Source organism: Apus apus, chromosome 1, assembly GCF_020740795.1.
Source record: "Apus apus isolate bApuApu2 chromosome 1, bApuApu2.pri.cur, whole genome shotgun sequence".
In the NCBI taxonomy this organism is placed as follows: domain Eukaryota; kingdom Metazoa; phylum Chordata; class Aves; order Apodiformes; family Apodidae; genus Apus; species Apus apus.
Genome location: NC_067282.1, coordinates 20,925,658 through 20,952,985, shown reverse-complemented (window position 1 = coordinate 20,952,985; position 27,328 = coordinate 20,925,658). Strand labels below are relative to the sequence as shown.

General features: G+C 39.6%; 1 protein-coding gene across 4 annotated transcripts in view; it reads right to left on the bottom strand.

Annotated features, from left to right (window-relative positions):
- WASF3 (WASP family member 3) overlaps window positions 1-27,328 on the bottom strand; it is an 81,385-nt gene that overhangs the window by 4,497 nt on the left and 49,560 nt on the right. The window contains exons 4-8 of one of the 4 annotated variants that reach the window (XM_051607987.1): window positions 22,276-22,410; window positions 17,647-17,800; window positions 15,495-15,612; window positions 4,219-4,394; window positions 1,110-1,373 (exon numbers count right to left, since the gene is read on the bottom strand). In XM_051607987.1, the coding sequence (XP_051463947.1) occupies window positions 1,110-1,373; window positions 4,219-4,394; window positions 15,495-15,612; window positions 17,647-17,800; window positions 22,276-22,410 (847 nt within the window). Of the gene's footprint in view, window positions 1-1,109; window positions 1,374-2,207; window positions 2,375-4,218; window positions 4,395-15,494; window positions 15,613-17,646; window positions 17,801-22,275; window positions 22,411-27,328 lie in introns of all 4 variants that reach the window. The other 3 variants (XM_051607989.1, XM_051607990.1, XM_051607991.1) reach the window with 3 other exon arrangements.

Here is a 27,328-nt window from a genome sequence, read left to right as displayed (position 1 = left end):
GTGACTTGATTGATACTATAAAGAGGAGGAACAGGGAAGAGCTAATTCCTTTATTAAAATGTAGTTAAAAGAATTCTTAAGCAGAAAGAGTGGGAATTAGTATATTAATTATATTATTAACATATTAATTATATTAAGAACTACATCTAGAAGACAGGAGTGAAGGCAAGTTACTGATGGCATCCAGTGATACATGTCAACGTATGACAACTGTGATACAGTGACAATGGCCATGTACCTGAGGACAAGGCACAAGTATCTGTGTTATAAACTGGAAATAACAGAAAATGCAGGTTGAAGCAGTCAACCATAGCATAACTGAGTCATCTGCAGCATGACACAGTCATCAATCGGGCAAATGCTACCACAGGATGCATCGAGTGAGGCTGAAAACCCTTGACTTGTTCAGTTTGAAATGGCACAGGCAAGAATGATTACAACTTTCCTGTGATTACAACTTGGAAGTTTAAGCTATTTAAGCAAAAGAACAAATAGGCTCAGACTGATTAGGAAACAGATGTTTTCTTGCTATTGGAGAGCCAGTATCCTGGAGCAAGCCTTCCTTCAGACTGTATTCAGGCAAAATATCTACACAGGAATTTGATAAATTCATATATTGAATTATGGAGTTGTCTGTGGCAGCTGGGAACTTGATTCTGAGTCTAAGGAGATCCCTTCCAGTTCTGTCAGCTTCTTTAAAAAGTAATACAACACAGACTGCCACATGCATCACATTTAGGGGTACTTTTTCTACACCTTTTCTGAAGTTTAAAATATTATTCAAGTTTGCAGTAAATATTTTCCACTTTAAAGGAAAATTATTCCCTTTTTAATATTCTATTAAGAAACCTTAATATTTTACAAGCATATTGATTTCAGCATATTCAATACCCAGTTCAGTATTTCTGCTTTCACCATTTCTTCACTGAAATTCAGTTCCAACATAAGAAATTATACCTTTTTTTTTTCTTTTTTCTGTTCTCCCCAGTGAGTAAAGTAATGTATTTGGGGTCCTTTTGTGTGTATGTACTCTATGTTATGATGGGTATGAAAAACACACATCCCTCTAGTTTTGTCAAAAATCCACTGGAAAAAATCAGGAGTTTTACCCATATTCTGCTGGTACCACAGGTACTGAGCTATGCTGGCCATCTGAAGGCTGGGGTGGAGGTGGAGGTGGTTGCTGAGGTCTGTTTAAAGTAGCATGTCGTACAGTGGTGGAAGGTGGCCTGTATTCATGCTCATGGCTTTGGGATGCTGCCATGTACTGTGGACCATCCCCTGCTCCATAGGAAGACATTGCTATCTGCTGATGGAGGGAATGATTCGGAGTAGCAGGGTAAGAATAATCTGTAACATCAGATGCATGGGACCTAAAATGAAAGTAAATGGATGCAGAAGAACAAAGTGTGTGAGTGAAACAGGGTATATGTAAATAGCTCACAAGAAAAGCTAAGAAGAATGCAATCAGAATTCTTTTTCTTGCAACAGGACTCCCTGATTATCAAGCACCATTCCCTTGTGGTCCACAGAAAGCAAAAGAACAAATGCAACAAAAAGTCATGGTTCAGCTTAACACAACTTGAAAATAAATTAGTTTGACAAGTCAGTATGCAAGGACTAAAATCGAATGTTTTCAATATTCCAGCATAGTAGCTGCATGCAGAATGTCCTCCTATAATACAGACTTTTTAAAAAGGCTGTCTCCAAATTTGAGAGTTCTTTAGGAGGCACATGTTTGTTTTTTCAATGATTCTGACAGTCCATTGTTTGAAACTGTAATACTTATCAGGTCTGCCTTAAATTAACAGCAGCAGAAAAAGGAAAGCAATACTACAAGCAGTCACAATTATGCAGAAGAATATATTTTACCAAAGCAGAGAAAACAATTTTAAAAGTTAGAAAATGCTTTGTATTTTGTTTGCACAATTAATTTTGCTGGAAAGGCTTAGAGAAACTGGGAAATGTAAATATTAGTTGAGCAGAGAGTTCATAAAGATACAAAGTCTAGGATGCTCTGTCAAATAAGCCCAAGAGAGGGAGCAAAAGGATCTTTTCATCCCATTACTGCAAATAGTTGTTTTAGTAATGAACAATCGTGCAGCCTGGTTTTTAGTGAACACAGTAAACTGATGCACTTATCTGTAAGACTGGAAGCAAGGTAAGCAACAAAAAGCCAGGGCTTTGAGTAAAACAGAATCACAAACCCTTTGGGCATTTTGTCCTCTTTCATGCTTCCTGCCTGTTCCATTTTCTTTGCGTCACTCATGAACTCAATGCCCATTTTCCTTCTCTCCCACTCTTCTCTTCTTGTTCTTACTTTTCTCACATTAATTTGCTGGTTTCTGTTTGGATTCAGCTTGTGTTTCTCTCTCTAAAGTGCAATAAGTATAACATATACATTGTAAATTGCCACAGTCTGGACACCTGGATGTCAATGTTTAATGTGTAAGTCTTAAAATTAGCAAACAAAAAGAAACATTGGTGCTTTTTTTAACTTTAGAATAAAAATAAATAAATAAATAAATAAATAAAAATAAATAAATTGCACTGTAGCCAAATACACTTTCTTGGGACCTTATTTATTAAACACTGCTCACGCTGTAGCTGTTGGCACAAAAATGTCTCTGAAACCAGTCCTTATTCCTACATGCATGGAGTTTTCTTTTGCCTAGTTCCTACAGCTAACACTACCCCGAGAAAAAAAAACAGAAAGCCTTCTCTCTGTCTCAATACCCCTCACAAAATTAACCCTTCATGTACGCAAAGCACAGATTTCAGGATTCAATGACTGATTCTCTGAAATTTTAAGCTCTCCAGAGACTGTAAAATTTGAAAAGCTTATATAAGCACAAGTTAACTGTCATACCACAACATCTACACCTAACAGTGATGGCATCCAACAATTTCTGCTTAAAAAATACTGCACACTGTAAATATTAATGAATATCTGCAAACATACAAATACATATTGACATTGCTGGGAGAGAAAAACACATCACTTCAATATGAGTATTTAAGCTTGGAATTCCTGGAAGCAAAGTGTTAAGGCTAGAAAAAGACTCCAAATACGTGAAACACAGAACTCATGATGAAAAAATCTCCTATCTTGCACTTGACAGCTGTACACCAATGTCATGTTAGCAGATCAACTCACAGAAAGCAGTCTCAATGAAACATGACAGACTGACAAACAGAAAAGGTTTTGCATTAGAAGCTGTTGAAAAAATAAATAAATTGGTGATTAAAGGATTTTAAACAGAGGGAAGGAGTCTGAATGTATTACTGAAACAGCAGTAGCAATTGTCTTTGCATTTGTTTCAATTACAAGATGATTACTCTTCACAAAGTTCACAACAGATTGTTCATATAAATATATATATATTCAATTAATCTCCACTAGACAGCTGACTAAAGGTATCAGTCCAAACTTCTTGTAGTGGTGGCTACTTCCTCAACACAGGCATTCAACAATTTAAAGTGTCACACACTTCTTCCATCAGATTCTATTTATTCCTAACATTACTGCTAGCAATTAACCATGACAGAGAAATAATGTAGGAGGGAAAATCCTCTAGTGAGACCAGCTTAGTGAATATATTCAGCCTTCCATGCCCACTAGAAGAAGGTAACTCCCACGGAGCTCAAAGGGAATCTCAGACAAGGAAGATTAATTCCTCTGTGTGTCTCTAAGCAGAGATTTTTGCTATTTCAAGCAATAATGTTGCATCCGGTTTTGTACGCTGCTTTTTAGACTAATACTGATAAAGCTGAACTCTTCCCTCATTAAAGCATTCTGCTAGAAGCAAAAGTATGTCTGAGTTGATCACAAAAAATATTTATTAAGCTATAGGGAGCATAAGACACAATAAACTAGACACGAAGGAAGAGGTACTGACGTTATCTAGTAGAGACACTTAACTGTGTTCACAGCTACAACTACTTAAGATGAAATATAAAGTATACAGCAAACATTTATTTCACTACAGTGCATCACTATAACAGAATGCTCATCTGAAGCTGAGGAATAAAAAAATTCATTAATTACAAAATGTATTACGTTATTTGTGCTTTAAAATAATTTTGAGAAGAACTTTAAAACATGCATTATATGTTTCATCCATTCTCACTACTCCCAGCCTGTAAAAACACCTAATTCTACTCAGTATTTCTGAACATACAACTGTGGTATAACAAACAGCTTTACTGTAAACAGACCTAGTATCTGGGGACAGTGATCCCTCGGAAGATGCTCCATGGTACACACTTTGAGACAACCTGTTGTCAGGTCTAAGCTCTTTGTCATATGCCATCATATTCCACTCCTGGCGTCTGTTCCTGGCTTTTCTAACCTTTTTCACCTCACGGGTGGTGCCATCTATACGCTTTTGCTCCTAATGTTCCAACAAAAGAAACAAAGCATGCAAAGAGAGAAAAAAAGGAAAGGAAAAAAAGCTGGTTAAAATGCAGTTAGAGCGCACGAAAATAAGATCAGATTTACAGATGAAGCCACGTCTTCATAAAATTTCTATGCACTGAAAATGGGAATATCTCCTTAAGCTATGAACCTCATTAGTAATAAGACTGCTGCTTTGCCCTTCTTCTGCCCTTCTGTATGGCATGTGCTAGTGTGGTATTGTCCTAATGTTCTTCCCTGTACAGACAGAAATGTGACTGATTTTAAAAGCCACAAAGTTCAGCTTCTTCTGACATCAGTTGTCATTTATGTAGACCATCCTGAAGCACTTGCAAGTTGCTGCTCTGGCAAATCAGCCTGATGAGAATGTGTAAAAAATGCTCAGGGTTACTCTGGCTGTTTGTTTGGGTCACAGTCACCTGAGGCCTTGGGGAAGTAGGGAAAAATTAGAAACACTTTCCTATTGCACAGCCTGTGTGAACACCTCTTTTTGTCTTGTTTTCATTTCCCTTCCCTTCTTAGATCTGATTACCAAAATTCCTCCTAGTTTTTCTTCATCACTGTTTCCCACTACCTTATATAATAATGAATGACAAAAATCGTCTCTGCAATGTGTCAGTAATATTCAGACCAGTAATATATTACAGCTTGGTAGCTTCATGACAAATCAGTCTGTTTAGTTTCAACATTTCTTTTCTCCTTTTCTCAACATTATGAGGGCACTAGACTTTTTTTTTTTTTTTAAACCAGGGCTAGAGCCCACATCTTATGCTACTAATTAAAAATTAGGTTAAACATGTTTTATCTACTAATAAATTGATATTATGCTTTTGGCTGCTAGAAAAATAGCTTCTCAGAAAACAATTGTATTGATATTCTGAGACTGCAGTCACACATACAACTGTACTTAGAGAAGAGTTTCAAAAAATGCTGATGTACAAGCATTTTATTGTGGAATTTCTACCTTCAAAAGAAGGGATAATTAGTTGGAAAGCCAGTCTTACCAAAAAGAGAAAGAAAAAAAGGTGCATCCCAGATGAACATAGGTGTTTTACTCAAACTGTCAAACAGCACTGAGTAAATAATTCTGAAATCATCTCCTTGGCATTATACAGCTAAAAAAAACCCAACCCATATAAAATGGCTTGCTTGCCCTTGTTTTGGAGCTCTTGCTTGCTCATGCTTGTCCATATGAGGGACCTGATGATCCACACCTGCTAACATTAAGAATGACTAAGAAAAGTTCTTTCAAATCACAGAGTGGTCTGGGTTGGAAGGGACCTTCAAGATCATCTAGTTTCAACTCCCCTACATGGGCAGCGACACCTCCCACTAGACCAGGCTGAATTCCCATCCAACCTGGCCTTGAACACTTCCAGGGAGGAGGCATCCACAACTTCCCTGGGCAACCTGTTCCACTGTCTCACCATTCTACTGTCGTCATCACTGAAGTTCAACATCCAAATGTTCTGACAACACATGCTCATTCTTGGCCTCTGCAGTGAGCAGATTTTTGATCTGATTCATGTTAAGTAGAGATCATCACCTTGGTTCTTTAATTACTTCCCATATAGTCTTTTTCCTCCCAAAACTTTAGAATTACATTCTTTTTTCATCCAGGTTATGCAGGGCTTTACTTTCTCCTTTAATACCACTTCTTCACATCAAAATTACCCAACACAGGAATTGCAACAGAAGGGAGACAGATTCAGTCATCCTTTATCTTAAATATAGAATGTTTTGCTAGTTGCCATGGTTGAAGATATGCTTGTTAAAGGCTTTACATCTCTCTTCTTCATTTGATTGCTGCAAAGTTTAATTTGTTTTAATTTGTGATGTTTATCCTGGTTCAGTTATTAACAAGCAAGTCCACCCTCTAAGGGTCACAACTATGTAGTATTTGCAAGTTTCTAGATAAAGTAAATATCCACCTTTTGATTAATGTATGTGTGCTAATGCAGAAATATGCTGGAACCCTTTCTATTCAAACAATACTTAACCCTACTGATACTGATTTATTTTATTAAATATTATATACATAAATCTCTAAAACATGTAATTTCTTCCAAAACACTGGGACAGGCCAGTTATTAGCAGCTGTCAAAACTATATATACCTCTAATTGCATATATCTCTAGTAAAGTAGTTTTAAGTTGTTCCAGTAATACTTTCATTTATTTGACAAATAATGGTGACAGCTTTAGTTTTAGTACCTCGGGCAATGACAACAGAGTTCTAGGGGCGCTGAAGCTATTAAAAATAATTAGGCTAGAAATGTTTCTTAGAAAAGTTGAGCAGCATTACAAAGAGTTACTTCTTTTAACCAAATGTAACAGAAGCTGTGGCAGACTAGTGGATGTTGGAGGTTAAGCCAGAAAACAGGCACATCATCCAGCTGCTGGCAGAAGTGATTTCAGCAAACACAACAAACATATTAGAGCCCTTAAACAGGGTGAGTTAATTTTAAGTTTGATATTTGCATCAAGAGTTAGCAAATGATCTTTCAAGCGTCTTAATAAAGAATCAGAGCTAGTAACAGCAAGTAGTTTCAGCAAGAATTTGCAATACTTTCAAAAAACTGGAAGCACGGGTCTAGAGTATTTTCCTGACTTCACAAATCTAGAAGATCCTACCAATCATGAGTCATCAAGAATGATTTCTGAAATGCAAGCTCTCAAAAATTAAAGATTTCTACTTAATTAAATAATTAATATTTCCTGAGAAAAAAATGGGGAATAATAAAATGCAGAGTAGAACAACTTTCCTTTGGTTAACCAAAGATTAACAACTGGTCTACTACAGTCATTCAATTCAGAATACTACTGATACATGCAAAAGTAAAAACTAACTCTTAGGATCTACTGGAAGCTTGACAGTAAAAAAAACCAACCCAAATACCACAGAGAATACACCACAGATTTTAAACTTAAAGAATAAAAACTACCATTTTCCTCAGAGAAAATGTTCACCTGAAAGAGCCAAATCAGAAAAAGCCTGTGTTAGATTTCTCCAGATTAACTGAATACAGAAACAGTAAATAGCTATAATATTTGAAGGCAGGATAATTAAACTCCTCACAAGCTTCTGCTGCAACAACTCAAGCATTTAAGGCAAATTACCAAAATAACATTGGAAAACCAAATCTCTGGTGCAAGGAGTATTCTCAGGCTTCAATGACCACCTGAAAAAGTCAGGCTAAAAACAAACAATACCTGATCAGCTGAGTAGGACTGCATTTGGATGTCTAGTTTATCACTTGCTGATCATACACATCTCTTTCACCTGCACAGTTTCTCAACAACTTCGATATTCTGTGCTGCTGTAGACTACAAATTGCTTAAGGAATTCCCACTTAGTAGATTCAAAATACAACTTCAGCCACAAAATGTTAATAGACACCCTGGATTCACTCCTGGTCACTGCTATGATAAGGACAAGAACAAAAGAAAATGACAGACTGTTAAGTAACCTGTGGGACAATGATGGCTGCAATGTCTATTGTAAATGTCTATTCCAAAGTCTATTTGGAACACTTGAGCAGCCTCATCTGCTCATTGGTTGTGTCGATGTTCCTCAGTGGCTTGACTCAGAGGCACGTGTGCATCTACATGACGCCACCAGTTTTACCACCAGTTTCTCTATCTGAGCTGCAATGTCTTTCCACAGCGCAGCCACCCAAACAGGTTTACCTTTTTGCTGCCAGTTGTTCTGCTGCCACTGCTTTAGCCAACCCCACAAGGCATTTGCTGCCATCTACAAGTCAGTGTAGAGATAAGAGTCTCGGCCACCCCTCTCGCTCAGCAATGTCCAAAGCCAGCTGGATGGCTTTTACCTCTGCAAACTGACTTGATTCACCTTCTCCTTCAGCTGCTTGTGCAACCAGTCGTGTAGGACTCCACACGGCAGCTTTCCACTTCTGGCAGTTCCCAACAAGACAACAGGAGCCATCAGTGAAAAGAGCAAATTGTTTCTCAGTCACTGGTAGATGACCACTTCTTGTGGTGGACTTCCTGTAATTGCTTCTACAATACCTGGACAATTAAGTCTTCCTATTCGAGCTCGCTGGGTGATTAAAGCAGCCCATTTACTCCAAGTCACATTGGTGGCATGACGGACAGGAGAAAGGTTACCCTGGAACATGAATCTCAGCACTGGTAGTCTGGGCGCCAGGAGGAGCTGCGCTTCAGTGCCAATCACTTCTGAAGCAGCTCTAACTCCTTCATAAGCTGCAAGTATCTCCTTCTCAGTTGTTGTGTAGTTGGCCTCAGAACCTCTGTAGCTCCAGCTCCAGAATCCCAAGGGTCGACCTCGAGTCTCCCCTGGTGCTTTCTGCCAGAGGCTCCAGTTGGGACCGTTGTGTCCAGCTGCGGTGTAGAGCACGTTCTTGATGTCTGGCCCTGTTCAAACTGGTCCAAGGGCCATTGCCTGCACAATCTCCTTTTTTATCTGCTCAAAAGCTTTCTGTTGGTCAGAGCCCCATTTAAAGTCATCCTTCTTTCGGGTCACCTCATAGAGGGGTTTCACAATTTCACTGTAACATGGAATATGCATTCTCCAGAAACCAACAGTCCCTAAAAAGGTTTGAGTGTCCTTTTTAGTAGATGGTGGGGCCATAGCTGTTATTTTGTTAATCACATCCATTGGGATCTGCAACATCCATCTTGCCACTTTATTCCCAAGAACTGGATTTTTTGTGAAGGTCCCTTGACCTTTCTTCTTTTTACAGCAAAACCAGCATCCAGAAGAATTTGGATGATCTTTTTACCTTTCTCAAAAACTTCTTCTGGTGTGTCACCCCACACAGTGATGTCATCGATGTACTACAGGTGTTCTGGAGCTCCATCCTTCTCATTATTCTTTCTGTCAGACATTTTTTCAATGGCTGAGGTGTGGAACTGATGGGAATCAGAAATTATGTCTCCATACTGTTGTGCTTTGAAAGCCACCTCACGTACAGTTGGTCTTGCATCATCAACAAAACATCCCATGAAGGAGAGTATATGGGCATGTGTTGCTGGTACAGCCTCTGCAAACCTCCGGAACATTTGTGTGTCACACAGAACATCATCAGGATTTGTAAGTCCATCTTTATCATAGATCACCTCTTGCACAGCTATCTCTCTCAAGTATGTGATGGCTTTCTCAAGAGTGGGTGTTCTGCTTTGGCGCCATTTGATGTCACCCTTGTGGGGGTATCTCTCTCTCACAGCTGAAGGAAGTCGGTCCTACAGGGTGGTAGTTCCCATCTTACTACTAAGTGCTCTGTCAATACCAGCATCTTTGGCCAGGGATCCCAACTGCTTGGTGTCTCTCTCATCCACGTTGTAGGTTTCAGCTCCACTATCAAAGCATTGGAGCAACCATGGCAGAATTCCCTCACCATCAGTGCGGGTGAAGTCCTTTCTCATGAGGTGCAGTTCTTTCATAGAGAAAGGCTGAACAACATCATCATCATCATCATCTGATTGAGGAGGGCCTGCTGTCCTATCTGCTTGAGAGTGGTCTGATTTGTTATCTGTTTGAGAGGTACCTGCTCCATCAACTGATTTAGAGTCCTCTGCTTCCTCAGTTTCGGTCTCTATCATTGCCTGAAGAAACTCTGGATGTCTCAGACGGGAGTGGGTGAAAGGGGAGGAGTGTTTTGGTTTTGCCATGCTCCTGGTCACAGGATGAACTAGCTTGATTCGAAAGGGAGCGGACTTTATCTTTGTAGAAGCAGTTGTTTTTGTAGCAGCACTTGTAGAAGCAGCTGGTTTTGTAGCAGTACGAGTGGCGGTATCAGCAGCAGTGGTGTTGGCAGCATCATGGGTGGTAGCCGCAACAGTGGCAGCAGCATTGCCTGTGGGGGATTGGCAGTGAGTGGAGCAACACCTCACCCTACGTATCCACATTACTTTATAAACATTCAGCAGAAGCATCCCTACTGCAACGATGCCATCCAGATCAAGAGCTGGGAGATTCAGCTTGAAAGGAAATGGAGAGGTAAAATTGAACCTGCTACTGGTACTACCAACATGGACCGTTCCATTCACTTTAGGATTTGTACCATAACTGTACACATACAGTGCCCCTGTAAAGACCGGTATCATAACCCCTAGCATCACTAGGCTGGTGATTATACGGTTGATTATGGCTACAGCTCTGTCAATAAACCATGAAACAATCACAAGGGCAGCTACACGGAGCAGAATGCTCTCGGCTGCACACCACATGTACAGTTGCATGTTGGGCAAAAGGTCCTGTAGATTCACTGCAGAAAGGGTCTGTTCAGTTTTCAATCCGTCATGAAATTCAGCAGAACTGTCACCCATTGCTATCTGAGGGATTCCTCCCATCAGAGATGGAATTTTGAACACTCCCAATTAATGAAAATGTATAATCTGGGCTTAAAATCAAGCCCCACGTTGGGCGCCAACAAACTGTTGTCACCATTTGACTCAGATCCAACAGCAATGCTCTCGATCCCCTCCCCCTCCCACCCAGGTAGGGAAGGAGAGAGAGCAAAAGAGAGAGACTTGGCTGGATTGAAAACTAAACTACACAGTTTTAATTAAACACTGATGATATAAGAAAATATATACAATTATACACAAATGTGTTCAGATATCTGCAAAAGCCTCTCGCCTCCCCCCAACCCCAGCAACTCCCACAGCATCTCCTGAGCTGTGAACAGCCCCAAAAAATCCTGAAGCTGCTGGAGAGAGCACAGAGTGATGAGGGTCAGGAGAGCTCGAGCCTGGGGTTCGACAGTGATGGATGCAGAGTACTCCCCGGAGGCTGGCCATGGATAGAAGAGAAGGGAAGAAAAACCAGGAAGGAGGTTGTCTTCTGTGATCTCTGACCTTCCTCTGAGCTTACGTAGAGATATGGAATGGAATATCTCTGGCCAATTTTGCTGTCTGTCTAACTTAGCCTCCTGGGGGGGTCATAGATCTCCCCATAGTGTCTGAGCTGGCAGAGCAAAGATGTGACCTTGAAGACCCAGGAGTTAGAAAAACATTCCACCGTTATCATTCCTAGCTGGAACACTCTGCTGCTAGTTAAAAGAAAGCTTACTGAAGGGGAAAAAAAAAAAAAAAAATCAGTAAAAGGAAAATTGGCTTCATCCTGGCTAAAAACCAGGACACCCTAACCCTCCAGCTCTCCAAAAGTTCCAGATGACAAAAATCTCTTTTGCACACTAGCTCTGGAAAGCTAAAACCAGATTTCTTTCTGTCATGAAGTGACACCTACCCATGCAATCTGTAACTGATGCTGCTTTCTTCTTAGCTGGTCTTGGTTATGTATTTAATAAAATCAAATAGTACTTCAGGCAGAATTTATAAGGGGGTATTTCTGCAACATATGGGCTCTAATCCTAAATGATTGGAATTGAGCTTATTTTACATCTGGTTTGTAGACTGTAGTAAGATGATTAAAATCTACAGAAAAATACAGCATGGATGGAAATAAGTGAGATGTGTTGCCTAAAATAACTTGTCCAATATTGTGTCCAATTCTGGAGCCCCCAACACAGGAAGGACATGGAATTCCTGGAGAAAGTCCAGAGAAGGGCCACGAAGATGATCTGAGGGCTGGAGCACCTTTCCTACAAAGACAGGCAGAGAGAGTTGGGGCTGTTCAGCCTGGAGAAGAGAAGGCTCCGGGGAGACCTTATTGTGACCTTTCAGTACGTGAAGGGGCTACAGGAAAGCTGGGGAGAGACCTTTTGCAAGGGCTTGTGGTGAGAGGACAAGGGGAAATGGACCAAAACCAGAAGAGGGGAGATTGAGCTTAGACATTAGGAGGGAATTCTTCACTGTGAGACACTGGAACAGGTTGCACAGGGAAGTTGTGGAAGCCCCATCACTGGAAGTGTTCAAGGCCAGGCTGGATGGGGCTTTGAGCAACCTGATCTAGTGTGAGGTGTCCCTGACCATGCAGGAGGGTTGGAGCTAGATGATATTTAAAGTCCCTTCAAACCCAAATCATTCTATGATTCTATGAAATACAAATAGCAAATTTATATATAGCTTTGTAAAAATCTCCTTAAATCTATCAAAAGATTTCAGGAAATATTTTGTTATAGATTTTTATTTTAAAACCTTCTTTATTTTTTCCTTTTTAATATTAAATCAAAACAAAAAATTCAGCAGTTGCTAGTTTCTTTTTATCTCTCTTGTGATAAGATCTAAATTTGAAGAGAAAAAGGTAGGAGGAAAAAATCTCAAAGGGTGCAATTAGCCCTATATATATATTTCATAAAGAAATAGCAAATGAAATTTAAGAAAAACCAACTAAACTAGAGAATGAAAGCTGCTTTAAATTATTTGCAGTTTTTTAATCAGCTCTGTGCCTTATCATACTGAGAATATAGTGGGATTATAACCTTGCATATACATTTGTATACAATTATACAAATAACCAAGTGAATATCTTCCAATACTTCGCTTTAGACAGTAACTTCTACTGAATAAGTCTACTCAGCTTTTTAAACTCCTATTAGTATTTCACTACCAAGATACCTGTCAAAATAGAAAACATTTGACTCATACTCCTAAAAAGATGACTTGATGTATTTCTTCCAAAACTTTTATACTCATGAATTCACAAAATATTTCAGTTACATTCACCTAAAAATGTTGTAGTCAGAAAGTTTTGTCAAGCAACAGGAACAAGAAATTGACAGAATTTTACAAAAGCAGAATAGTTAAGCTTTCCAGTCATGCCCTACAATTTGATTTCTAAGCAGGTACCATATATATTAGCACAGATGTACATATGTATTATCATAGAATCATAGAATCCTAGGGGTTGGAAGGGACCTCGAAAGATCATCTAGTCCAACCCCCCCTGCCAGAGCAGGGTCACCTAGAGTACATCACATAGGAACACATCCAGGTGGGTTTGGAATGTCTCCAGCGAAGGAGACTCCACAACCTCCCTGGGCAGCCTGTTCCAGTGCTCTGTCACTCTTACAGTAAAAAAATGTTTTTGGATATTCACCTTGAACCTCCTATGCTCCAATTTACACCCATTACCCCTTGTCCTATCACTGGTCATCACTGAGAAGAGCCTAACTCCATCTCCCTGACACTCACCCCTTACATATTTGTAAACATTGATGAGGTCACCCCTCAGCCTCCTCTTCTCCAAGTTAAAGAGACCCAGCTCCCTCAACCTTTCCTCATAAGGGAGATGTTCCACTCCCTTAATCATCTTAGTAGCTCTGCGCTGGACTCTTTCCAGCAGTTGCCTGTCCTTCTTGAACTGAGGGGCCCAGAACTGGACACAATACTCCAGATGCGGCCTCACCAATGCAGAATAGAGGGGGAGGAGAACCTCTCTTGACCGACTAACCACACCCTTTCTAATACACCCCAGGATGCCATTGGCCTTCTTGGCCACAAGGGCACATTGCTGGCTCATGGTCATCCTCCTGTCTACCAGGACCCCCAGGTCTCTTTCACCTACACTACTCTCCAGCAGGTCAGCCCCCAACCTATACTGGGACATTGTGTTGTTCTTCCCCAAATGCAAAACTCTACACTTCCCCTTGTTGAATTTCATCATGTTTCTCCCCGCCCAAGTCTCCAGCCTGTCTAGGTCTCTCTGAATGGCAGCACAGCCTTCTGGTGTGTCAGCCACTCCTCCCAGCTTGGTGTCATCAGCAAACTTGCTGAGGGTACATTCTGTACCCTCATCCAGGTCGTTGATGAAGATGTTGAACAACACCGGTCCCAGTACCGACCCCTGAGGGACTCCACTAGTCACACACCTCCAACCAGATTCTGCCCCATTGACTACAACTCTCTGACTCCTTCCCATCAACCAGTTCCTAATCCACCTCACTACCTGGTCACCAAACCCATACCTGATCAACTTATCTACAAGGATGCTGTGGGAGACGGTGTCAAATGCTTTGTGCCATGTATTAGACACATGACGTATATACACAAATATACATTAGCATGTATAGTCACATGTTAAACATTATGTATATACCCATGTATAATACATGCATATATATGCTGACATATTATACCTGTTTATGTATACACATGTATAGGTCTGCTAATATATATATGATATATATGCATACATGCACATACATGTGTATGTGTATATACATGTGTGTATGCGCTTAAAACTACAACACTCCTGTTTCCTCTGTGTAGTCTGTGCACCTTGTTTGGATTCCTTTCATTTTCAATCCCTTCTCTCTCACTGAACCTATCTGAAAAGGCACCTTCTGCCGGCTAAGAAATAGCAGTCATTCCCTCAAACTTTCCCTCTTCACTTTCTTTCAGCATTATCTACAAAAATCTTAAAGCCTTCAGATTTGATTAAAAATATCAACAGGAAAGAAGCAGCAGAATTAAAACTAATGTCTTCATTCAAAACTAAAATCCATTAAGAAAATCTTGATTGCATCAGAATACACATTTTTGGATCAAACTGCTGAAGATACTCCAGAATGACAGAAGACACTTTTCTATGAAAAAGCCTTTTTTGTTTGTTTTAAACTTAGAGGAAACAAAGCATGTTACTCCTAAAACTAATATTCTCTTGTTGCTGAATTACAGGATAATTTTGTTGTGTATTTTCATCTTGCTAACTTGTAACAGGTGTTAGAAAAGTGAAGAGTTACTAGCAAGGAATTAAAAAACTGAAGAAAATATTTACTTCCGGGTAAGCTCATGTTTTGCTACAGTAGTTGATGCTGCTGCATAAAATAACTATGAAAATAAAGGAAACCATAATTCAAACTCCTTCTTGCAACCCCACCCTCCAAAAACTCACAGTATCGTTTTCTGAAGTAGCACAGGGCCATTTTGCTGAGCACTAATAAGCAAATATTGGCAAAGGATTAAAGCATGTATCTCAGAAGATAGCTACAGTACTCCTAAAATTCAATTTACCAACTTCTTAAAATAGACTGTATGAGCTATAAAAAATGAACCAGCTGAATCTACAGCCATGTATAAAGAAGAGCAGTCTTCCCATGCACAAAAACTATGACCTAGCAATTTTTATGCCTGGACAACCACACACAAAATTGTAGTACATACGTTTGCTATTATGCTTTTGCTTTTACCTTTTGTCTTCTCTTTTCTTTTCGCTTATCTTCAGTATCTTGTAACATTTTTTCTTTCCAAAGATTGAAAAAATAGGAAGGATCAGTATAGAACTTCAATCCATCTTTCTTATCATCCCTGGAAATACAGTACAAGAAAAGCTAAGAAAACATTAATTAGTATTTGTTTTAAGCAACAAAACTCACCTTCGATGATCATCCAAGCTTCATCTTTTCTGCATTATAGGATGACAGCATGTCAAGTGCATTAAATACCAGTCTTGATAGTAACAGCTCACAATTGACTTGGCTCATGCCAAGAATTTCAGGGAAAAAGGGTAGAATCTACAGTCTTGCGGAAGGCATCTTCCCAGGCTATGCTTCATCAGAGCTCAGCGGAGGGAAAATCACTGGTGCTGTGCCAAGATAAGTGCCAAGACAGGATGTGTGGGGGACAGAGGAGTGTAAAAATGGAACTCAACTGCCTCAAAAGAACTGGAAAATGTCTTAATATCTGAATTTAGGAATAGGGTAGGTCTGAGTACCTTTGCCCTTGTGACAGGAAGCACAAGACAGTCACTGCTCTCAGTGGGACTCCCCTAACTAGGAGAAGGATGAGGACAAGGGTGGCAACGGAAAGGTTCCAGGCTGTTTTAGGAGGATCCAAGACAGAGCTGATCTGGGCTTGCCAGCTTCAACTGATGGGAGAAGCCAGGGTCACCCAGATGAATACACCAGAAAAAAAGGTATGCTACAGAATCCTAATTTGACCCCATGACCTGGAAATGGAGAATCTTCTAATATCCTAAACTCTAGAAAACTAATGGGGTGTAGAGGGGAATCAACATGGAAGAGTGGCTGGCATATGACAGTGATCCCAGTCTAGCTTGATAAACTGGTGTCCTTCACAGTACCTTAGGCTGTGTGGATCCTAATTTCTTCTGGGTACATTTTGATAGCAGCTGAACACTAATTTCTACCAGCAAGATCAAGTGGGATGGAGATCAGCACACAGGAACCTTACAACTGCTGCAGCAGGGTACAGAAGGCAGATCCTGGATACTGACTGGTCATCGAGCCATAAATTCTTGTGTGCTAGACCTCCTGACTAGAAACATCTAACCTACTGAAGGGGCTACTGACGCTACTCCTCCACCCCTCCATCTTTGGTCAGACTACAATGTGAAGTTTGTTTAAACTTCGTCCAAGGCAAATACAAATAATTTTAAATTCAGAAATTGTAAGACTTACCAAGAAATATAGTTTAAGTACATTGCATTAAAGTATCTCTAATAAAACAGGAGTAACAATACAGGTCACTGACACTGTCATCCAGATATCCCATAGGATATAGCTGTGCAGAACAGCTGATTGGTAACAACTCTTACTAACAGGATTCCTGTAAACAATCAAACATCAGCATTGTCTGCAGCAGTGGCAAAATAAACCAGCTCTAAATCTAATAATTTTACCTTCCATGTGAAAGCTCTTAAAAATAAAACATACTACAAATACTATGTCATTCCTAAAAAAAAAGCCCTAAAATAATTTACTGCCTCTGGAGTGTCTGCTTTACATAGACAACCCATCTAGTACCTCTCAACAGTTGAAGGACACAGTGAAAGTACGTTGTCCACAACCCTTCAGAGAGACAAATTATATTTGTTTCATGAACAACAATAAACTTAAAGGAAACAGGAAAAGAAAACAGGAAATTAAGTCCTGCTTGCTGCTATTTTATTCACAAAGAAGTAACCAGAAAAAGAAGAGGTAAAGACTGTGTGTGCATACATGTGTATGTTCAGGGAAGATGGGAGAATAGAGAGAGGGAAGGGAAAAGTAACAAATCCAGCTTTTTGGATAAACGAACCAAAGAAAAAAGCCTAGTATATTATTAATTTTCTTTTGATTCTTTGCATTCAATGGCCCTTGCTCTCTGATCCTGTGCTGCCATGTAACAGATGCTGAAATACAATGTTTTTTATCTGGTACAACTTACAACTTCAAGTGTGGTAACAGGAATTTTTGTTTCCTTGAACAGGGAAGTCCTCAAAAATACAAACCTCAATAACCAATGCAGCTTTTCCCTGTAATTTTCTGCTGTAATTGTCCTCTGCATACAACTAAGAAACAAAGGGCCAAGGTTACAAGAATGTAAACAATATTTCCATACCTATAATGTGAAAGAATATTCAGAGGTGGTGGTTTATCACTCTGGTTATAAATATCAGCCACTGGGTTAGGAATGCTGTTCTTTGAAACTACCTGCTGATCTTGAATTGTTGAGCTCTTGAATGCTTTTTTCATGTTGATATCCTGTAATGATACTGTTAGAAACAAAAAAACATTTATCACAGGTCTGCAAGTATCATATAAAGTGGATAAACAAATTCCATTTTAAATTAGATATTTAAAAAATTTTCAGCAAAATGTAGAAGAAAACTTGAAAGATCTTTCTTTAGTGGATAATCATAGTATTTAAGCACAAAGGCATATAAAAAATATCATACTAAATCAGATTAAAGTCCTACTTGGTCCAGAATCTCACTTAAAATAATGGGAGCATGGGCTGTTTCTTAGAAGATTGAAGCAAGACTCCTGTCACATGCAGATGTCCAGTGATCTCCCCTTATTATGAGGTTTAACCTGAACGTCTAATAGCAGAAAAATTGGCTCCAAGCCTGAAATGCAAGGTCTGGTATTCCTCTGACACAGCATGTTTTGTAATGACGTGTGGTATCTATATAGTTTCAACTTCATTCTAAGTTTAAAACAAGGCCTCACAGCCTCCTGTGAGAGAGTTCTACATTTTTTACCATCTTTCAGCTCCAAAATCTTTCCATATAATTGAACATCCCTTGATCTTCAGCTTTTCTCATCTCTCTACAGATGAGTACTTACTGTCTTTATACAGCCCAGTAACATCCTTCCATTTTATCTTTTCATGGGCACAGTTCTGGGGGGAAACCGAATTCCTATCTGTTCCATTCTTCCTTTTCAAATGAAATATTTAAGTTGCTTTTAATTGTTCCTGTCACTTCTCACAAGATTTTCTTTCATTCTTAATATAGATTTTCCTGAGATGGAGTGAGCCTTGCTAAAAGATCCAGATAATACCAATTACAATTTAAGTGTGGTAGTAAGCTCTCCACATGATCTTTTTCTTGGGCAACCTGAAATACAGGTTTTGACTACAGTTGAACAGAGCTCTGAAGTCTTCACTGGCTTGTCTTCAGTGACACTCACCATTTCTTGAACTGATCCAACTGCTTTACAACAGTGTAAGATGCAGGAATAGTGCAAAGAAAATTAACTGCCTTGTTTTCTTTTATTCCCATTAACATTTCATTTAATATTTCTTGTCCATTCATCTAGTCTACGTGTCTCAAGAAAAAACTCTGAGAATTTCACAGAGTAACTGAGAAGTAACAAGCAAAAATTTAATATATTGATGACCTGCAAAACCAGAAAGGCATGAAGTTTGGTACAGCCCCTGTAAGGTACGCTGTTATCCTTTATCATGATGGAAACCACATCTCACTCAGATTTCTCTACCCAGCTATTTTTGTTGTCTGTGGCTAAGTCTTGCTTCCTACTCCAAGACCACTTAGATTTTCCAGTAGTTTTTAAAATAGCAAAAAAATCAGATTATTTCATTCCAAATCAACCTCTTCCTGCACTTAGGTCATCTGAAGTATTAAAGTATTATTTTTGAGAAGTTACTTTCTATTTAAAGCTGCCTATAAGTAAACCAGTAAGGTGATTCAGACAGCTTTTTCAGATCTGAATTGTTAGACTCTTGTTTGAAAAGACATTCAAAAGAGCACAAATCCTATTTTTATGGGGCTTTTGAGTCTAAGTTATTTACATGCTTTTGAAAACTTAACTTCAACTATCTTAAAATGTCTTTTCAACTGTAGTATTATATAAAAAAATATTTTAGATATACACTATATATTTGTTATACCTACAAATGTAAGCAATCACTGATGCAATTAAATCTAAAGATCGTCTAATTTATATTTTACTTAAATGCCTAAGCTACTCAGGAATACATTTAGAATTTGAGATGGGACAATGAATTATAAAGGTTTTTACTTCTGCAACTGAATAGCTAATAAAATATCCTACTGACACTAAAGTGACAGCAGTTTTTATATATAGCTTATTAATATGAACAAAAATTAGAAAGGCAAGAGTAATAATTCATATTAAATTAAAATTAAAAAACTATTACATTCTCAGTCCATACACTAGTTTCTCCTTCCAAGAGGCTGGTTTTAATTACTCTGCAAACTCTGGAAACTGGCCAGGAGGTACCGCATAATGCAAATGAGACATTAAATAAGAAACAAAGGCAGACCCAACTTCTGATGAGGACTGCATTTCCAAACACGTTGAACTTGAAAGCCATCAAGATTGACATAATCCACCTCAGCACAGAACAAGCACAGTGAATGAGTATCATCTAATTTGTTCTTACTACCACCACAACATGCCCCAAAAACTAAGATGAAGAGTGACACCATAATGGCTTGGTTACATGTAAGGTGACCTCTAAGGACCTCTAAGACAGAAAAAGAAAGGTGCTAGTATCAACTGGGATACTCTACAAGTCAACATGGTCCAAAACCAGAAAAAAAAAACAAACAAAAACCACACATATAATAATTTTCAAACAGTAGCAAGCTAAAAGTGGAAGGCTAAATAAATAGTACACTATTGAATATTAACAGTAGCATTTAATATTGGCATTAATATTAGCATTAATATATAAATTATACAAAATTAATATAAAATGTATTATACAGACCATATTAATAGCACTATTAAATATATCACAAGTAGCAGTAACTATTAGTAAGTAAATACTACACTACCTTCCTGATGTAACAAGCTTTTACATTTTACTAATTGTCAGGAATTTTATTTTCCGGAAGACAGAAGGAATCATCTAAACAGTGACTACATGCAGTGGCTGACACAAACATGTAACTGCACAGCTAAGCAAACATGCCAGTTACAGGTTTTGGAGCTAGACAAAGTACCATATTCCACTTACCCAAATAAGTGTTTTCAAACAATGCCATTATGTTACTTAAAGCCTTTGTTCTGATGTGTATATTTATTAAGTGAATGACCAAACATGCAAGTAAGAGGATGTAACAGCACTTTAAAGCAAATACTGTTTCTAGTGACCAGAAACCCCTAGGGAATTTACCTAGTTGATGCTAACATGCAGTGCCTCATTTAGCTAGCAAGTACTGTAAGATCTCAGATGACTGCAGAACAGACACTACTAAGATAGTTTGTGACTACCCTACCCTGAAATAAATAAATAGATCTACTGATTCAAATTTTTTCCAGTAGAATCATAGAATAGGCTGGGTTGGAAGGGACCTTTAAAGGTCATATAGTCCAATCCCTCTTTATGCTCAGAGCCCCATCAAGCCTGACCTTGAATGTCTCCAGGAATAGGGCCTCCACAACCTCTCTGGGCAACCTGTTCCAGTGTCTCATGACCCTCATAGCATAGAATCATAAAATTGTCAAGTTTGGAAAAGACCTTCAAGATCATCAAGTCCAAACATCCACCCTACAACTCCTAAAGACTAAATCGTCTTACGAAACACTATGTCTACCCCTTTTTTAACGTCTCAGGGATGGTGCCTCCGCTACCTCCCTGGGCAGCCTGTTCCAATGCTTCACCACTCTTTCTGTGAATAAATTTTTTCTAATATTCAGACTGAAACTCCCCTGGCAGAGTTTAACCCCATTGTCCTCTTGTCTTGTCGCTGGTCACTAGGGAGGAGAGGCCAACACATGCCTCACTACAAACTCATCTCAGGTAGTTGTAGAGAGCAATGAGGTCTCCCCTCAGCCTCCTCTTCTCCAGGCTGAACAGACCCAGCTCCTTCAGCTTTTCCTCATAGGGCTGGTCCTCAAAATCCCTAATCAGCTTAGTTGCCCTTCTCTGCACCCTCTCCAGCACCTCAATGTCCTTCCTATACTGCAGTGCCCAAAACTGCACACAGTGCTCAAGGTGCAGCCTCACCAAGGCCAAGTAGAGGGGCAGGATCACCTCCCAGGTCCTGCTGATCACACTATTCCTGATGCAGGCCAGGATGGTGTTGGCCTTCTTGGCCACCTGTGCACACTGCTGGTTCATGTTTAGCCAGCTGTCAATCTCTTCCTAATGTCTAGTCTAAATCTACCCTGCTCTAGTTTAAGACCATTACCCCTTGTCCTCTCACTACAAGCCTTTGTAAAAAGCCTCTCCCCAGCTTTCCTGTAGCCCCTTCAGGTACTAGAAGGCCACTATAAGGTTTCCCCAGAGCCTTCTCTTCCCCAGGCTGAAAAGCCCCAACTCTCTTGGTCTGTCTTCATAGGAGAGGTGCTCCAGCCCGCTGATGATTTCTGTGGCCCTCCTCTGGACCCAGTCCAACAAGTCCATGGCCTTCCTGTGAACTATTCTGACTTACTGCCAGTAAGGTCTAGATTTAATCACTCCTGATTTATTACACTCACAAACTAAAAGTTTTCCCTGTGAAAAAGGCAGCTTAGTGACTCTATTATTGCAGGAGCTTCTTGAAGTAACACCAAGTAAAAAATGAAGACAGTTCTACAACTCGAGATTATTTTTTCTCGCTCCTCTAACATGACTTTTCCCAGCTTGTCTCACTGAGAAAACAAGATGAAATATCGGTTCAGGATTACTTTGAAAAGAGAGATTGCTGTGTAATTAAATACTGTGGTCTTGTCAACATCACTTCTGGCTCAATGCTTTCATGCAATTACCTACCTTCTTCTACTGTTGAATCCAGCTGGGTAACTTTGACAGCAAGGCGATCAATTCTGTCTTGAAGGGAATTTGCTCTGATGTGGAAGCTGTTGGCCTCATTAAACAATTCACCAAATATGTCTTCAGCATGTTTGCCTGTGTAAGAAAACAGACAGGGAAATCCCTTTGCTGAAGGTTTACAAAACACAAGGCAAATGGCTTCAGTATCATGAAGTTATAACAAAACACAGTAGCTGTAGAATTATAAGATCGCAGTTAGTCATTCAGCAAAATTTTAGGCAACAGACTTGTACAAAACTCTCAGAATATCCACAAGCACTGCCTGAAGTTTGTTCTCCTGGACATCCTGGTTAGTTTTCTGCTTGAAAAACAGGAAAAATTTCAAATTTGAATCCTTACATAGCTGAACTACTGCCATCAGAAACACAATTGCTCATTAAAACCTGCCTCATCCTGGGATGCAAACACAGCATCATCAGGAGGTCAAAAGAGGTGATTAACCTGCTGCATCCAGTGTTGGTGCAGCCTCACCTTGAGTGCTGTGAACAATTCTGGGGCCCACCACTTAAGAAGGATGTCAATGTCCTTTAATGCATCCAGGAGGGCAACAAAGCTGGTGAAAGGGCTGGAAGAAATGTCCTGTGAGGAGCAACTGAAGACTTTCGGTTTGCCAATTTCAGAGAAAAGAAGGCTGAAGGGTGACCACATTGCTCTCCACAGCTTCCTGAGAAAGGGACGTGGAGAGGGAGATGCTGAGTTCTTCTCCCTGGGATGCAGGGATACCCCAAGCTTGTCAGTGTTTAAGAGGCATTTAGAAAATGCTCTTAACAACATACATTCACTTGCTCACCCCTGAACTGGTCAGGCAGTTTGACCAGATGATCAGGTCCCTTCCAACTGAGATAGTCTATTCTGTGTGAAACTTTGTCTAGTAGTTGGAAAAATATGGAATTAACCACCTAAATGATCATGACTTCCAAAACAACAGCAACTGTTGACATTTTAAGTTTAACAAAACACAGAGCAGTTGAGGCTGAAAATCACCTAGTCCAACTCAAAGGGAGGTCAGCCAAAGCAGGTTGCCCAGGACTGTCCAGTTGTGGTCTGAGTAATTCCAAGGATGGAAGCTTCACAAACTCTCCAGGAAACCCGTGCTAATGCTCAACCACCTTCACAGTAAGAAGAGTTCTAAGTCCTTCCTGGCAGGTAGTTGAGATTCAATTATAATCTCCATGTGATTTAGTTGCTGCAAACCAACAGGTTATTCCTAGCTATAAAACAAACTTTTCAATTCTTCAGCTAAATAAAGCAGGTATTACAAGCTACCTGTATTCAGAGCTCAAAACATCAATAAATTGTAATGGATGTTAGTTTATGTTAATGTATTGAGATCAGCATGCTGAGCACAGGACTGTATCATTCTGTGATTAAACACATCACACCTAGAGAAGTCAAGCAGACAAGTGCTTGTCAGTTATCTCACAGGAAGCAAACTAGCTCATAAAGCTGATTTGTGGGAACTTACTTCTTTTACTATTGAGTTCTCCTTTCTATTTTTTCAAACAGTTGCTACTCTAAAACAAGTGAAAGACAAGTTGTCAATCTCCTGTCAGTAAAAACAGTTACATGGTACAGCAATATTGGAACATGCTATTCTGATTAATGTGATGTAGTAAGTTTTAGAAATAAAGTAATACTTTTCTAGGGTTTTCTATATTAGCATATTTTTAATTAGATTTTTAACAATACGTTAAAAAAATTCAAACCATATCTGAAGTTACAAGCATATCTTTCAACTTAACAGCTGATTTTGGTACTATAAGAAAACAACTTAAAAACATAAGGTGCTTCCCAACATAACAGGCAACCTGAATATTCAATTAAAAAAGAAAAACAAACACCAAAGGAATTATGCAGTCTTTCCTTCTAAGGCTCTATCCAACCACAGAAGTAGTTGAGGGGAAATTTAGTCATGATGCTGCCTCATCAAATCCCTGCTCTCTGCAGGTTTTAATACTAATTAAGAGAAGTGCCTCTTTCTAGCATTTCCACAGGCCATCTTCACAGAGCTGTTTTTGATTGATCACAAAATACATTTCCAAGCACCGTGAGACATTTCTAGAGATTTGTGTAGTTCACAAATAATTGAAATCATAATACCTCTTCCCAAGTTCCACAGTAATTATTTGAAATACCATCTTGCCACATCAGCTTGTAACACTGCTAGCAGACTAGATACCACCTGAATTTATTATAATTGATTTCCACATACTGCACAAAAAGGTGTGCATTAAGACATTGAATAGATTGCCCCAAAGGCATCTTTTGTCAGCAAAGCACTCAGTGCTGTAACAGAAGAGGAATCCAACCATGATGCTGGTTTGTCTAAAGACCAGAAACCCAGCAGTGTTTATTACTTAGTCTAGTTTCCTTTTGCATATTTCAGCCTAAGAAGTTAAGCTTTCCTTTGCATTCCTGGCTCCACAGCACAAGTGCATGGAAAAACACACTCAAGTTAACAGTAAGATTTACAGTACATTGAAGAGGCCACAATTTTTCACATGGTGAACATTTATTATCAAAGAGAAAAGGTAAATAATGACATCACCTGGCATTCAGGTGACTGATCTAAAAGACACTAAAGGAAAGGTGACACTAGGGTTGCCCCAAAGGGACCAGCGCTGCACCAATTCTGTCCTTAGGGTCCTAGATATGGACTGAAACATCCCACAGAACTAGCTGGTGTTTTGTAAATTGGAATTCACCCAGGACATGACCGTTTTATCACAACATGGAGCAGAAAACAATTATTCCACCTCCCCATCTGTAACTGGATTAATTAGCATTAGAATAACGCACTTCTCCCCACCCCTTTAATAAATAAATAAACAAAGAGGAAATCTGTTCCTGGCTGGTTCTTGATTCTTACCTGCCTCCTTTTAGTACCTCCAGTGTGATACCCAATGCCAAAAGAGCTAACTTAGCAACTCTGCCCAATTTAGTAGTGGTAAAGAGGAGAGTCACACAAAGCTGGACGCAGCATGCTCAGGCCTGTGTGCAAACTAGAGGAACTCTGAGACAATGGCCAATCTACCCAAGAAAATACTAGGAGGCAAATCAGTGACATTGCTCTCTGCCTGGAAAAAAAAAAAAAAAGTCTTCCAACTCTCTACAGATCACAGTTCCTCCATTTTATGGAGCAAAAACCTTTTGGTATCACTTGCATATGGTTGAAAGAAAGCTCTCTACCTATGTACAGATGGTTCACACCCATCTGGAAATAACATTTGAGTCTGACACATAGTATCTGAATGAATGGAGAAGCCAAGATATAAAAGTACAAAATACTTAAAGAATCACAGACAGGAAAGAAGTTAAGTGGTGTTACAGCTTGAAACAGTATTATCATACAGACTGAACCTAATTAAGAACAGCTCAATACTGAAGTTTTGATATTTAGTCTTCAGTGACAATCAGATATATTACTTCCCCATATTCACACATGAGCAAAACTCAGGAACTCATGGTACAACAGATCTTGTTGCAGAAAGCAGCTTTTTTTCACTGGCTAGAGATTCTGCAGCTGTCAGACCAAACTTCACTGCCAAAACTAAGGGAGTGTTTTTAATAGAAGTTTTCTTCAAAGCCTTTGCTCCATGACTGTGTTTACTAGGTGAAGCATCATGGTACTTCCAGGTAGAGGCTGCAAATGCTCCCAGCCCTGCACCCTGTAGAGTCTCCCCTTCCAAGTGGAGGTGAATCTGCTAGTCAGGCTTTTGCCTTATACAAAACTGCACAGTTTCATAGAGAATGCTGCTCACTCTTCCTGTGCTCCAAGCCAGCTGGCTGCAAACAAACCCAAAACTGAAGACATAATAGAAAAAAAGCTCCACTGAGAGCACATTCCCTTTGGAAAGGAACTTGTTCATGTCTCCTGAAAAGAGCAGAGGCAGAAGCAAGCCAAATTTGTACACAACAGCACAGACCTGCCAGCTTTTAAAATCCACACTGAACTCCCAGAGCAACATTAAAAATCATTGTGACTGCAAGCTAGACCTGTACTTGCTCTCTCTGTACTGCAAGCTGTGGGAACACCAACAAGCTCTGATGCTGGCAGCAGGACATACAATATTAGCTCCAGCACAGAATTTTCTATGGTAATTTCCTTGCTTACAGTTGGCTTGAAACACGGGCAAAATAAACGCTGTCTACAGAAAAAAACCCTCTGCAAACATGACAGATTGTAGACTGTGGACAAGCCTGGTGGTGGACTTCCCTCATTAAATACCATGAATCCATCTGTTAAAACAAAGGATATGTCATCTCTTTGCATAGATCTTTAACTTGGCATCAATAAAGTACGTTAGGGCTGTCTACAGAGACTTCTGATGGCCTGAAAAATCCACTAAGGGAAAACTGCAGGATAGGGATTGTGTAAGTAGCCAGTTCCTCAGCAACAATTGTAACAGAATCTGATTACACAGTGTAACAGGGAGATTAGTACCAAGACCAAATCTGGAGAAACAAGTAATAGACATTCCTAACAAGTCACATCAGTGAAAAGTGTATTATCCACATTTTGGCAATCATGGTACAATACCAAAATCATAGAATCATAGAATCCTAGGGGTTGGAGGGGACCTCGAAAGATCATCTAGTCCAACCCCCCTGCCAGAGCAGGGTCATCTAGAGCACATCACACAGGAAGGCATCCAGGTGGGTTTTGAATGTCTCCAGAGAAGGAGACTCCACAACCTCTCTGGGCAGCCTGTTCCAGTGCTCTGTCACTCTCACAGTAAAAAATTTTTCTGAATATTCATCTTGAACCTCCTATGCTCCAATTTGATCCCATTACCCCTTGTCCTATCACTGGTCAACACTGAGAAAAGCCTAACTCCATCTCCCTGACACTCACCCCTTACATATTTGTAAACATTGATGAGGTCACCCCTCAGTCTCCTTTTCTCCAAGCTAAAGAGACCCAGCTCCCTCAGCCTTTCCTCACAAGGGAGAAAAGGGACGTCTTATCAGAGATCCTGGAATGTAATTAGGA